We start from the raw sequence: 15,479 nt of genomic DNA on the forward strand, positions 1-15,479 counted from the left end.
TTTGTTCTCCATCACTGTATGCTGGTCCTTCTGTTACCTTGGTCTGCTTCCTTAACGTGCTTACTTCCTAGCTCTGAAAAACTGAGGATTCTTTAGTATGCCTCACTTTGTTATTCAGTAGATACTAAGCTTTATCAGAATATCTGGTGTGTGTGTTTAGCAGTTCCCTCATATCCACAGGGGATATATTTCAAGACCCTTAGTGGATGCCTTTGACCACAGATAGTACCAAATCCTATATATACTATTTTTTTCTTACACATACATGCCTATGATAAAGCTTAATTTATAAATTAGGCACAATAAGAGAGTAACTGAATAGCTAACATCACTATTCTTGCACTTTGGGGCTTTTATTAAGTAAGATAAGGGTTACTTGAGCACAAACCCTTTGTTACTGTAACAGTTGATCTGGTAACCAAGATGGGTACTAAGTGACTAATAGGCAAGTAGTATATACAGCATGGATATACTGGAAAAAGAGATGATTCACACCCTGGGTGGGACATTGGGTGACATAAGATTTCACTATACTACTCAGAACAGTGCACAATTTAAAACATATAAATTGTTTATTTCTGGGATTTTCTATGTAATCTTTTCAAACTGCAGTTGATCATGAGTAACCGAAACCGCAGAAAACGGAGCTACAGATAAAGTGGGACTACTATTAATTATTGACTCCTCTTTTTCCCAAAGACTGCATAAGTTAATTAACTGCTCAAGAATAGCCTGAATGGTAGCTTGTTTAATGAGCTTTGGCATTTTAGGTATAAAGTACATGTCTTTTAGAAATGGTCATTTGCTTAAATACTAACTCTGCCGTCTCCCTGTTCATAAAATTAGTATATGGAATTCACAGTCCTAAGTATCAGTTTCTTTTAAAAGACATTTCAGTATTAATTCCTTGTCATTGGTTTCAAAGCTTTGACCCTCTCAGTTCCCCCAGAATATCTCCACCTGGGAGGCTCTTAAACTTATGTTTAAGTAAAAATGCTGACTTCATTGATGTTCTGACACAGATTTCTAAAGAGTCAGAGGACTTCATAGTGGAACAGTATAAACGCCTTCGCCAGAGGGATGGTTCTGGAGTAACCAAGTCTTCATGGAGGATTACAGTGCGACAGCTCGAGAGCATGATCCGTCTTTCTGAAGCAATGGCTCGGATGCACTGCTGTGATGAGGTATCAAAATCACTTCAACATAATAGAAAGAGAAATCGTTTGTTGACTTATGTAAGCCAGCTTTGGTGTAGGACATACTAGCATTAGCTGCAGATTTTTTTTTTAATGTGACTGTTGATTGCTCATAGGATACGTGACTGGGATTTTTCCCTTGTAGAAGGTTGCTGTCAAGCATTTAATGAATTTAATAGTTAGATTAATAGTAATGAAATAATCATGATGTAGATTATAGATAAATATATAGTAGTGAGTTCAAGATTAATGCCATTCGTTTGAGAAAAACTTGTTTAAACCCTACAACGCGCCAGGCCTCTGGACTGGGGATACAGGTAGAATGACGTAGCCCACATTCTCCTAAGGAGGGAGTTGTCTACCTTAGGTTTGTATAATGTGTGGATATTAAATTGTTCTTCGAGCCCTGGGTTGTACAGTGGATATTTAGAGGAGTAAACAGGGAGCAGAGTGGAAGAACATTCATGCCCTCATTTCTGCTTCAAGCAAACCAGCTTACTTTTATCTAGCTTTATATTTTTGACAGTGTTAGATTTTGTTTGAGGAAAGAGTTTGGCTATTTTTCTTAATAGTACAATTGATGTATAATTCACATAGAGGAAAATGTACAGGTTTGACTTTTTACATACACCCTTGGGGCCACCCAACTCAGAATATAGAACCTTTGCATCATTCTAGAAAGTCTGCACCCTTCCCCAGAAGTAACCACCGTTCTGACTTCATTCACCATTTCTATTCCATAGGTTTTATTTTTTGGCTTTTTTTTCCTTTTTGTTTAATTTTTCTTTTTTTTTGTTTATTTTTTCTAATTCTCTGATAATGGTGCTTTACTAATTACAAAATACTTTCGCCCTATGTGACTTATTATCAAGTCAAGAGTCAAAGATTATCTTTTGATTCTTCTGACATTTAATGGACATTTAATGAATAAAAGAGCTCCTGTCTTCCATTACTGATAATTTGGTGAGAGCAAGACATGTTTAATTAGGCATATTAAATATGAGTGGGAGGCTGAGCTATTACCAGCAAAGAGTACAGAGATTAGTGAATTTTTTCCCAAAGAAGGAGTATCTGGGGAGATACCACATTCAAACATGATCACTGAAAAGTATATAGAATTTTTTTTTTTTAATTTTTAGAGCCCCACCTGTGGCATATAGGAGGTTCCCAGGCTAGGGGTCCAGTCAGATCTATAGCTGCCAACCACAGCCATAGCCACAACCACGGCAGCATCAGATCTGAGCTGTGTCTACGGCCTATACCACAGCTCATGGCAACCTCTGATCCTCAACCCACTGAGTGAGGCCAGGGATCGAACCTGCAACCTCATGGTTCCTAGTCAGATTCTTTTCCACTGCACCATGACAGAAACTCCGAAAAGTGCATAGAATTTTGATAGCCTTTTTTTTGGGGTCTTTTTGCCATTTCTAGGGCCGCTCCCGCAGCATATGGTGGTTCCCAGGCTAGGGGTTGAATCAGAGCTGTAGTCGCGGGCCTACACCACAGCCACAGCAACACGGGATCCGAGCTGCATCTGTGACCTACACCACAGCTCCCGAAAATGCTGGATCCTTAACCCACTGAGCAAGGCCAGTAATTGAACCCGCAACCTCATGGTTCCTAGTTGGATTTGTTAACCATTGAGCCACGACGGGAACTCCTGATAGCCATTTTTAGAGTGAAGATAGAAAGTTTCAGAAAGAGCATAGGGTATTTGGAGGAATATAGTAGAGTTTGAAGAGAACAAACAAAAAACAGGTCATAGTGGAGAGGAATTTTTAAAATCCATGCTGACGCATGTACTTTTTTTTCTCCCCCATTATAATGTTTCCTAAAGTAAGTTTCAGAGAATTGACATGTGTCTTTGGGGACTCTCTAATAGATTTTTCTTCTCCCTTTTTTTGAGGGGGGGGTGCGGTTTTCAGTAGGTAGCATGTTCACATGAAATTATCATGATTCACATGATAAATAGACATGTATACACAAATACATTTTCTGAATAAAACTAATTTTTTTGCATATATTTAAAAGTCATTTCTATCTCCTTTTATGATCATATTCTTTGTTCATTTTTTGCTTAGTTTCCTTAGAAAGGCTTCCCCCTACTCTTAAGATTATAAAAGAATTCTCTCAGGATTTCCTTAAGCACTTCAATGGTTTCATGGTTTGTATTTATTTATTTATTTATTCTTTTTTTCTTTTTTTCCTTTTCCCATTTCTTGGGCTGCTCCCATGGCACATGGAGGTTCCCAGGCTAGGGGTTGAAACGGAGCTGAAGCTGCCAGCCTATGCCAGAGCCACAACAATGCAGGATCTGAGCCGTGTCTGCGACCTACACCTCAGCTCGATCCTTAACTCACTGAGCAAGGCCAGGGATTGAACCTGCAACCCCATGGTTCCTAGTTGGATTCATTAACCACTGAGCCACAATGGGAACTCCTCCCATTGTTTGTATTTAAATCATTCAAACATTTGAGGTTTATTCTGCACTAAGATGTGAGGTATGAATCACTTGATTCTTTTTCCTAGTTGTTCCAGTTCTATTCACTGAAAAAACATCTTTTCCATGTGTTTTTCATGTGTTTTTATTATATATTAAATGCTTCATGCGTTTTTATTATATATTAAATTTCATGTGGTTTCATGTGTTTTTATTATGTATTAAATGCTTGTGTTTGCGAGGCTCTCTTTCTGAAATTTTTTTTATTCCTTTGGTCTTTCAGTCTCCTTTTGCATTGTTGTCACAATATTTTAATCAGTGGGGTTTTATATTTTAAATGTACGGCTAGTTCTACTGCATTATTCTCTTTGGCTGTTGTGAACTTAATAATCAGCGAGCTTAGTTTCTTTAAAAAATTAGTTATTTTCACTGTTTGAGGAAAGCATCCTAGGAACTTGTTTGGAAAAGCCAGGAATTTTTGAAGAAAAGAATAACCATTCTGTCTCCAGACTGCTGTTCTAATCTACACACCTTGGACTTGCAGGTGTGCAGCATTTCCAGCCTCTAGCTAGCCCTGCTCGCTTCAGACCAGCCCCCACAATCCTGTCTAGAACCAGTTCCTTATTACCTATCCTGTTGCTCCTCTTTGTCCTCAGTTTGGTGGGTTTTGTATATTGAGTTCCCTTGGTTTGTCTTAAGTGAAGGGGATATTCTGTCAGCAGGACCCAGGACCTCTCTGTTCAGTTCTGAAACAGGTTTTTCCTCCAGTTGCATGGCATGTCCCTGTATTTGTGCTACTAAGTATATAAGGGTATGTAGTTTTACCACCCCCTAGATTTTCTCTGTTGAAAATGAAATATATTGCACCCTTAAAGCTGTCTGTCCATTAATGTTTATTTCAAAAATCTGAAATCATCAGTGTTTGATGGTAAAAATTTAAATATGAATAAAATTTAAAAAGTATACTGCCCAAATTCCTGATATTGAGAGCATATTAAATTTATATGTTAATAGGGAGAATTGACATCTTTATGATGACTTTTCTTGTCTGAGAAAACATAATAGCAGTTAGAACCTAGATTATGCTGCAATAAAAATCTCAGCCACTTAAAACATAAGCATTTATTACTTATTTTTGCTCATGCTTCATATCCATTTGTTACCCAGAGGCTCTAGTTGCTCAGAAATTCAGGCTGATATAAAGGTTCTTTCTTGACATACACTTCCATGATCATAGAAGACAGAGAAAAAAATAAAAGGTGGCAAACTGTATGCCATGTCTTAACCTTCTATCTAGAAATGACCTAGCACTGCTGCTCACATTTCATTGATCAGGGAAATTAACATACCATGCCTAAGTTCCAAGTGGTTAAAAAGTGCCTTCCTATCAAGTGCATGGAATGAGAAAAGCAAACATTTGTGAATATTTCTGATAATTACCAGAGATATCATTATTTTTCCACATAATCTTTTGTTTCATTCAATAGCTTTTAAATTTTTTTCATATGAGTTTTGCATGTTTCTTGTTGAATTTATTTCTTGATATTTTGTAATATTTCTTGGTATTGAAGGTAGACTTTCTTTTCCCATTTTTATCTTTTAACAGGTTGTTGCTTTTATATATCAGTTGAATTCTGTATCTTAGTTTTGTGCCATAGTGATAACTTCTATTGTTTGTAATAGTTTTTCAGTTAAATCTATTAATTTCCCAGATTTTCATTCTTTTTTTTCTTTTTCTTTTTTTTTTTTTGGTCTTTTTGCCTTTTCTAGGGCTGCTCCCGCCACATATTGGAGGTTCCCAGGCTAGGGGGCTAATAGGAGCTGTAGCCACTGGCCTACGGCAGAGCCACAGCAACGCAGGATCCAAGCCTCGTCTGTGACCTACACCACAGCTCACAGAAACGTGGGATCCTTAATCCACTGAGTAAGGCCAGGGATTGAACCCGCAACCTCATGGTTTCTAGCTGGATTCCTTAACCACTGAGTCATGACGGCAACTCCAGATCTTCATTCTTATTTGCAAATGATATGACATGTTCTTTTTCTTCTTACTGAAAAATAAACTTAATCTTTTTCCAATTCTCCACTAACTTAATTTTGCTTTTGCTGTTGTAATACAATGCCTAATACTTAGGACTTTGGACATTTTTTCTTGTTCTTGATTGGCTCAGTGGCTGAGATATGATATGTTTCTATCAATAGAAAGTATACATTTATTATTCCTATCTTGAATATTTTTATGAAGATTGATTTTTTTTTTTAACTACCATACAGCATATGGAAGTTCTCAGGCTAGAGGTCAAATTGGAGCTGCAGCTGTGGTCTACACCACAGTAACACCAATTCCTAGTCACATCTCTGACCTACACTGTAACTTGCAACGCTGGATCCTTAACATGCTATACCACAATGGAAACTGTTTTTTGTTTGTTTTATAACCAGATGTCTTTTTAGAGTCTCTGGAATTAACCATAATCTTTTTTCTCCTGGATCTGTTAATATGAAAAGTCAATTCATAGACTTTCTAATATCAAACCTTCCTGGAATAAATCCCACTTTTTAAGGCATGTAGCTTCTGCTTGCTATTAGAATTTTTTAAGCAGTGCAGTATTCATAAATCACATTGGTCTCCATGTGTTTTGTTTTTGCATTCTTTTTTAGTACTGTGGTTGTTATTTTGTTTAAATTTTTGGAAGTTTTTTTTTTTTCCTTTTCTAGAATAGTTTTCTGTTGCATTAAAATGATCTGCAGTTTCATTGGTAAGAATTATCAAATAAAACCCTCTGTGTCTAGTATATACAATTTGAGTACATGCTTTTAATTTCTGCCAGTGGAAACCAGTCTTAGATTTGGTTTGGGGGTTTTGTTGGTTGCCTGTTTTAATTTTATTACATTGTGGTTAGAAAAGGATGTCTATGCTTCTCATTGAGTTTTGGTTTTGGAGAATTTGGTTTTATGGATGCTTTCTTTGTGACCCATTACCAGTTTTTCATAAATGTTCCATAAGCTCTTTAAAGGAAGGCCTAGTTTCTGTTTACAGTTTATATAATTTTATTTATATCTGTGAAGGGGGAGGATACCTTTTTATGTGACATGGGTCTTCTAATTTATAGGTTTTTTTAGTCTGCTGCATCTAGATTGAAAATTAAATGTTTCCTATTAATAGTATTGATTTCTCTACCACTAATGTAGTTATTGTCTCTTTGTGTTTATCTTTTTATCTCCTATAATTTCTACTTTACTAATATTGTTGTTCTCATTACTGATAATTGTTGTTCTCATAACTGATAAAGATGTATTTTCATTGTGATATGTACTCTTTAACTTTCTTTGTCTCATGCTTTTTGGCCTGGATTCCACCTTGCTTTCAAAGTCTGATATATCATTACCTAATTTTTAATTAATTAATTTTTAATATAATGATTTTTATTTTTTCTATTGCTGATTTACAGTGTTCTGTCAATTTTCATACTGTATAGCAGGGTGACCCAGTCACACCTACATGTATACATTCTTTTTTCTCACATTATCATGCTTCATCATAAGTGACTAGCTATAGTTCCCAGTGCTATACAGCAGAATCTCATTGCTTATCCATTCCAGAGGCAATAATTGGCATCTATTAACCCCAAATTCTCAGTCCATCACACTCTCTCCCCTTCCCCCCCTGGCAACCATAAGTCTGTTCTCCAAGTCCATGAATTTTTTTTTCCTGTGGAAAGGTTCATTTGTGTTGTATATTAGATTCCAGATATAAGTGATATCATATGGTATTTGTCTTTCTTTTTCTGATTCACTTCACTTAATATGAGTCTCTAGTTCCATCCATGTTGCTGCAAATGGCATGATTTTGTTGATTCAGTTCACTTAGTATGAGTCTCTAGTTCCATCCATGTAGCTGCAAATGACATGATTTTGTTCTTTTTTATGGCTGAGTAGTATTCCATTACGTATATATACACCAATTCTTCTTCATGCATTCATCTATCAATGGACTTTTGGGTTGTTTCCATGTCTTAGCTGTTGTGAATAGTGCTGCAGTGAACATAGGGGTGCTTATGTCTTTTTCAAGGGAAATTCTCTCTGAATATATGCCAAGAGTGGGATTGCTGGGTCATATGGTAATTTTATGTATAGTTTTCTAAGTTACCTCCATACTGTTTTCCATAGTGGTTGTACCAATTTACATTGCCACCAACAGTGTAGGAGAGTTCCCTTTTCTCCACCCTCTCCAGCATTTGATATTTGTGGACTTTTTAATGAGGGCCATTCTGACTGGTGTGAGGTGGTACCTCATAGTAGTTTTGATTTGCAGTTCTCTAAGAATTAGTAATGTTGAGCATTTTTTCATGTGCTTGTTGGCCGTCTGTATATCTTTTTAGGAGAAATGTCTATTCAGGTCTTTTGCCCATTTTTCCATTGGGTTGTTGGCTTTTTTGCTGTTGAGTTGTATAAGTTTGTGTATTTTAGATATTAAGCCCTTGTCAGTTGCATCATTAGAAACTATTTTCTCTCATTCTGTAAGTTGTCTTTTTTTAATGGTTTCTTTTGTGTGCAAAAGCTTGTCAGTTTGAGTAGGTCCCATTGGTTTATTTTTGCTTTTATTTCTATTGCTTTGGGAGACTGAACTGAGAAAACATTTGTAAGGTTGATATCAGAGAATGTTTTGCCTATGTTCTCTTCTAGGAGTTTGATGGTGTCTTTTCCTATGTTTAAGTCTTTAGGCCATTGTGAATTTATTTTTGTGCATGGTGTGAGGGTGTGTTCCAGTTTCATTGATTTACATGCCGCTGTCCAGTTTTCCCAGCACCACTTGCTGAAGAGACTGTCTTTTCCCCATTTTCTATTCTTGCTTCCTTTGTTGAAGATTAATTGACCATAGGTGTCTGGGTTTATTTCTGGCTTCTCTTTTCTGTTCCATTGGTTTGTATGTCTGTTTTGGTACCAGTACCACACTGGTGATGACTGGCTTTATAATATTGCCTGAAGTCTGGGAGAGTTATGCCTCCTGCTTGCTTTTTGTTCCTCAGGATTGCTTTGGCAATTCTGGGTCTTTTATGGTTCCCTGTAGATTTTTGAATTGTTTGTTGTAGTCCGTGAAAAATGTCATGGGTAACTTGTTGATAGGGATTGCATTGAATGTGTAGATTGCTTTGTGTGTATGGCCGTTTTTACAATACTAAATTTTCTCACCCAGGAGCATAGAATATCTTTCCATTTCTTTGAATCCTCTTTAATTTCCTTGATTAACGTTTTAAGTTCTCAGCATATAAGTCTCTCACCTGCTTGGTCAGGTTTATTCCCAGGTATTTGATTTTTTTGGGGTGCAATTTTAAAAGGTATTTTATTTTGTATTCCTTTTCTGATATTTCATTTTTAGTATACAGAAATGCTGCTGATTTATGGATGTTAATCTTATGTCCTGCTACTTTGCTGAATTTTTTGTCAGTTCAAGTAGTTTTTGAGTTGAGTCCTTGGGGTTTTCTATATATAGTATCATGGCATCTGTACACAGTGACACTTTAACTCTTCTCTTCCAATTTGGATACCTTTTATTTCTTTCGTTTGTCTGACTGCTGTGGCTAGAACTTCCAATACTATGTTGAATAAAATTGGTGAGAGTGGGCATCCTTGTCTTGTTCCAGATTTTAGTGGGAAGGCTTTCAGCTCTTCTCCACTGAGTATTATATTTGCTGTGGGTTTGTCGTAAATGGCTTTTATTAGGTTAAGGTATGTTTCCTCTGTTCCCACTTTTGTAAGAGTTTTTATCATGAATGGATGTTGGACTTTGTCAAATGCTTTTTCTATATCTATTGAGATGAGCATGTGGTTTTTGACTTTTCTTTTGTTACTGTGGTATATGACATTGATCTCTGTTATGTTGAACTATCCTTGTGAACATGGGATGAATCCCATTTGGTCGTGGTGTATGATCTTTTTATATGTTGTTGAATTTGGTTGGCCAAAATTTTTTTGAGGATTTTTGAACCTATATTCATCAAAGATATTGGCCTATAGTTTTCTTGTTTGGTGGTATCTTTGTCTGGTTTTGGTATTAGAGTGATGGTGGTATCATGGAATGTCTTTGGGAGTGTTCCTTCTTCAATCTTTTGGAAAAGTTTAAGAAGGATGGGTTTAAGTTCTTTGTTTGGTAGAATTTGCCTGTGAAGCCATCTGGTCCTGGAGTTTGATTTGCAGTGAGTGTTTTTATTATGTACTCAATTTCATTTCTATTGATTGGTCTTTTCAGTTGGTCTATTTCTTTCTGATTCAGTTTTGGCAGGCTGTAAGTCTCAAGAAAGTTGTCCATTTCTTGTAGGTTGTCAAATTTGTTGGCATACAGTTATTCATAGTATTCTCTTATGGTTTTTTGTATTTCGGCAGTATCCATTATCATTTCTCCTTTTTCCTTTGTTATTTCGTTTATTTGGGTTTTTTCTCTCCTCTTCTTCGGGAGTCTGGCCAGAGGTTTGTCCGTTTTGTTTACCTTTTCAAAGAATCAGCTCTTGGTTTTATTGATTTTTTTTTTCTATTTTTTGAATCTCTATTTTATTGATTTCCTCTCTGATCTTTATGATTTCCTTCCTTCTGCTGACTTGAGGTTTTGTTTGTTCCTCTTTTTCTAATTCATTTAGGTGATGAGTCAAGTTGTTGATTTGAGATTTTTCTTCATTTTTGAGGAAGGCCTGTATTGCTATGAATTTCCCTCTCGGTACTGCTTTTGCAGCATACTTTTGCTGCAAACGGCATGATTTTCTTTTTTATGGCTTAGTATTCCATTGTATATATATACCACATCTTAATCCAGTCATCTGTCAGTGGAGATTCAGGTTGTTTCCATGTCTTGGCTATTGTGAATAGGAGTACTTTTCTTTTTAGTTTTTGTGAATGCAATGTTTGGTTTTGATTTGTGGTTCCCCTGTGTTGCTTTTTTTTGTTTTTTTGCTTTTCAGAGCCAAACCCATGGCATATGGAGGTTCCCAGGCTAGGGGTCTAACTGGAGCTGTAGCTGCTGGTCTGTGCCACAACCACAGCAATGCCAGATCCTAGGCATGTCTGACTGACACCACAGCTGACATCAATGCCGGGTCCTTAACTCACTGAGCAAGGCCAGGGATCGAACCCACAACCTTGTAGATGCTAGCTGGTTTCATTTTCACTGCACCATGACAGGAACTCCTGTCCTGCTTTTTAAATATGTTAACCCCTTCCTGTATCTGCTCTCTTTAGCTTGTTTAGGCTAAAACAGATTATTTGAAAAAAAAAAAAAAAAAGGTATTTTTTGCTCTTTACGGCTGCACCCATGGAGGTTCCCCAGCTAGGGGTCGAATCGGAGCTACAGCTGTTAGCCACAGCCACAACAACCCAGGACCTGAGTCATGTCTGTGACCTATACCACAGCTCATGGCAACACCAGATCCTTAACCCACTGAGTGAGGCCAGGGATCAAACCTGAAACCTCATGGTTCCTAGTCGGATTCGCTTCCACTGTGCCACGATGGGAACTCCATATATTTTCTTAGTTTCTTTCCCCACAGCCTATGATTGTGAAGTCCTTTTTTAAAATCTTCATGTTTGTTCTTTTGCTGTTCTGTGTTTATCATTGCTTTTACAGTAGTTTCCGCCCCCCCCCCCCCCCCCCCCCCCCCCCCCCCCCCCCCCCCGCCTTTCCCTCTTTCAGATCTGTATACTGGCTTTTTAAATTATTGCTTTCCAGTTGTGGTTTCCTCCATCCTATTTCTTCTTCTTTTTTTATTTAGAGAAGCCATTTCAGTATTTCTTTTAGAAAGGGTTTAGTAGTGCTGTACTCTTTTAGCTTTTGTTTGTTGGAGGAATTCTTTATTTCCTCTTGCATTTTAAATGATATTCTTGCTGGATAGAGTATTCTAGGCTGCAGATATTTTCCTTTCAGAACTTTGAATGTGCCTTGCCACTCCCTTCTGGCCTGTAGTGTTTCTTTAGTGAAATCAACTGATAGCCTTATGAGGGTTCCCTTATAATTAACTCTTTGTTTTTGTTTTGCTGCCTTTAGAATCCTCTTTTTAACTTTTGCCATTTTTATTATAATATGTCTTGGAGTGGGTTCAACTTGTTTGGGGCCCTCTGTGCTTCCTGTATCTTATATCAGTTTCCTTTAGATTTGGAAAATTTTCAGACATAATTTCTTCAAATATATTTTTAATCCCCTTTTCTTTTGCTTTTCCTTCTGAAATTCCTATTAGGCATGTATTGGCCTGCTTTATATTATCCCATAAATCTCTTATTTTGCTTTCATGTTTTTTCATTTGCTTTTCTGTCTGCTGTCTTGATTGGGTGATTTCCATTATTCTATCTTCCAAGTCATTAATTTGTTCCTCTGCATTATTCATTCTATATTTAGTGCCTTTAGCTCAGATTACATCTCTGCAAATGAATTTTCTAACTTTTCTATGTTCCTCCTGATGTTTTCTAGTTCTTTTCTAAAGGAATCTGCATTACTGTTCATATCTGCTCTTAATTCCTTGATATTCAGCCTTAATTCCTTCAGTATTTTCGCTGTCTCTCTTTTGAGCTCAATGTCTGTCATACTGCAGAGGCCTGTTTCATTGTTTGCTGCTTCAGGTGAATTCTGTTCCTTTAACTGGGAATGGTTTCTGAGCTTCTTACATCTCGCTTATGTTTTTATTTTTATGGTGAGTTTAGGGAAGCCAATCTGTAGTCTTGGAGGACTAATTCTATGCAAGAGCACCCCTTTGTGTTTTTTTGGGGGGGTTACTATTTATTTTTGGTGTGGGAGTTTGAATATTTGCTGTCTCTTTCTTTGTTTTCAGTAGTCTGTTAACCCCAGGGTGCCGAGTGTGTTTGCAGGGAGAAGAGGCAATGGGTAGGGCTAGTAGTCAGTGCCTGGTTGCTGGGCTCTTAAGAGCAGGAAGGTGGTGAAGGCTACTCCTGTTTCAGGGTCCTGGAAAGTGGTAATGAACCTTAGATTTATGAGGTGTCCAGAGCATTTGGCAGTGGCAGCAGCAGCAGGGCATGTGTGCTCCCAGGGGTGTGAGAGCAACAAGTGGTGTTTCAGTCACAATGCTTTCCTCTGGTGCACTTGAGGTGATTGGGCCGCAAGTTTTTTCATGGAGTCAGAGAAAACTGTGGTGGTTTGCCCCCACCACCTGTAGACCCTGCAAGAAGCACTTTGTCCCACTTAGCCCCCACAGGAGGTGCTGCACCAACTGCTCCTAGTTGTAGGGTCTTGGGCCGGAGGAGTGATCAAGTGTCTGGGCGCTACCCAGAGCATTTTGCAGTGGCAGCTGCCGGGTGGTGGTATGTTCCCAGGGGAGTGAGAGCAACAACGAGTGATGCTTGGTTGCAGTGCCTTTTTTTTTTTTTTTTTTGCTGACTCCAGAGGTGACTGGGGCTGCAGGTGGAGCCCACTCACAGGACCCCATTGGTGGCAGGCCACACCTCCCACTGGCCTCCTAGACAATGGGTAGACAGACCACTGCAGTCTGTCCCTGCTGCCTGTAGATCACACAAGAGGCACCGTGTCACACTTAGCTCCCCACTGCCTTTAGCCCACACCAGAGATGCCCGGCCACCCATAACCTGCACAAGAAGTGCACGGTCTCCTGTAGCATGACCAGGTGGCTTCTTGTCAAACAGAGCCTGCACCAGAGGCGCCCTGCCCTCTGAGAGTCTGAGAACACCTGCATAGGGAGATTCCTATGGTCCACTCCCCCTCCTCTTGCCCTTCCCAGCAGTGGCACCTTGCTTTTCCTGCAGGTCCAGACCTTCTCCTGGTTTGCCTCTGCCATGGTGTTCCACTCCCCAGCCCATGGCACACCGCTCCTTAGCCTCTGAGGCAGTCCCTATACAGCCATCCCTAGTCCTCTCTCTGGGACTGAACTCCAGAGCCTAAGTCTCAGCACCCAGCACCCCACCTGAGCGTCTCAGGCTGTGGTGTCCAGTGCAGTGGTACAGATGATCTGTGCAGCTCTCACTGTACTTTGCCCTCCTCAGTCCAGCTACTGCGCTTTTCTCGGCAACTTTGAGGTCCCTCCAGCTCAGCTGATCTTTCCATCAGTTAGGTGGCTTCCCAGGATGTGGGTTCCTTTTCTCTTTCACTGTTCCCTCTCAGGAATGCTAGTCCCATCCTGATTCCTTTTCTCACTTTGTCTTTTTTGCTTTTGTTCTACCCAGTAATGTCAAGAGTTTTTTGCCATTTGTGGCGGTTTAAGTTCTTCTGCCAGCATTCAGTAGATGTTCTCTGCCAGTCGTTTTGCATGTAGATGTGTTTTTTTGATTTGTTTGTGGAAGAAGGTATGGTTTTGTTTTGTGACTTCAGAAAGTATGTGTTTTATTTTAGTGGTTACTTCTATTATTATACCTTTATATTATACCTTTAGTTCTCTTGGTTCCCTCCTGTGAACAGTGATAAAATTAGCATGTTTCATCTGCTTTTTCTCCTCTCCTCCCTCAATTACCTGATTTTAGTAAGTAATAATTTACCATTTACCCTTGTGCAGTCAAGTATGCCTGTCCATTGCTTGATTTATGATCTTTTGACTTTCATCTATTACAGGCGAGAGGCAATCCACAAATTTACTCTGTCAGGCTTTCTTGTACCCCTCTATCTTAAGGGCATTTACCATTTACATTGTGTTCTGTCACTTTTAATTCACACATTGTTTTTAGTCTTGGTTTTATGCTTAAATATATTCAAGGCTTATTGGAGATAATGTTAATCATGATTTCCTAATTTCATGTTTGATTGAAATTTGGCCTCTACTTGAAACATAGAGTTCAGTGACAAAAAATTCAAAGGTGAGTTCGTGGGAATAATATTACCTGACTCCTGAGTGTTGTGTTCAACAGGGTTTGTTTGTAGTCTTACCAGAATGACAGCTTGGCTCATACTTTCCTGTGGATTTTTCTACTGTATCCTGACATTAACTTGCTTTTGGGAGAATCTGAGCCCAGCCCTTGATTATTAATTTTCCACCGTATGTAACAATATCTTTCTCTTTCCAATTTATTCTTTCTGTAGTAGGTTTAGCCAATAAGTTTACTAGGCTATGTCTTGATATTAACTGTTCTCAAATGACTTAAAGTTTTCTTGCAAGTGGTAATATGTTAAAAAAGAATGGAGAGAGAGGCTGCTCTGCTGAGTTATATGCTGAGTTATATGTTGTTATGGGGCTCAGCTCATTAGCAAGGAAGTAGATTTAGAGAGACTGTTGGTTATTTACACAGGGACTTAACTGCAGTCTCCCCTCCTCAAAGTATAGACCTGTCATTTTTCTTCCAAGTAAGCTCTTGTTTCGAAGCCAAACATACATAACAGAGAATGTACAGATTACAAGGGTACATTTACCTTCAGTAAACATTCTTATGTAACCTATACTCAGATCATAAAGTTGAATTTTCCTGACTAGCATCTCCAAAGCTTCTCTTTGTGCTCCTTTGCAGTCAGTGCTACCTCTTCTGAGGGTAACCTTTTTTATGGCAATACAGTATTCTAACCATATTTCCATGATGATTAGTTTGGTTGTTTTCAGTCTTTTTTTTTTCTTCCAGTTGTAGTTAAGAACAAACTATCAGTGAATCTATCACAATTATTGTTTTGTTTTTCTAATAATATTTGGGTGCTTTCCAATTTGGTTTTTCAATGATATATACATGTCTTTTTATTCATCTGATGCATATGTAGTATATATGTGTATTGTTGTATATACTGTTGTATATATGTTATATATATCTTTTGGGTGTGTACCTAGGAGTAGAATTGTTGGCTTATGGATTATACATGTTCTCAGTTTGGTAAAGACTGAAAAATGGTTTTCTATAATGGTTGTATCAATTTTTCTTTG

At 38.2% G+C, this 15,479-nt stretch overlaps 1 protein-coding gene across 1 annotated transcript in view; it reads left to right on the plus strand.

Moving 5' to 3' along the window:
* MCM6 (minichromosome maintenance complex component 6) overlaps positions 1-15,479 on the plus strand; it is a 52,696-nt gene that overhangs the window by 23,820 nt on the left and 13,397 nt on the right. The window contains exon 13 of the mRNA XM_047772028.1: positions 1,023-1,184. Coding sequence (XP_047627984.1) covers positions 1,023-1,184 — 162 coding nt within the window. The remainder of the gene's footprint in view (positions 1-1,022; positions 1,185-15,479) is intronic.

The sequence above is a fragment of the Phacochoerus africanus genome, chromosome 3, assembly GCF_016906955.1.
Source record: "Phacochoerus africanus isolate WHEZ1 chromosome 3, ROS_Pafr_v1, whole genome shotgun sequence".
Classification (NCBI taxonomy): Eukaryota; Metazoa; Chordata; class Mammalia; order Artiodactyla; family Suidae; genus Phacochoerus; species Phacochoerus africanus.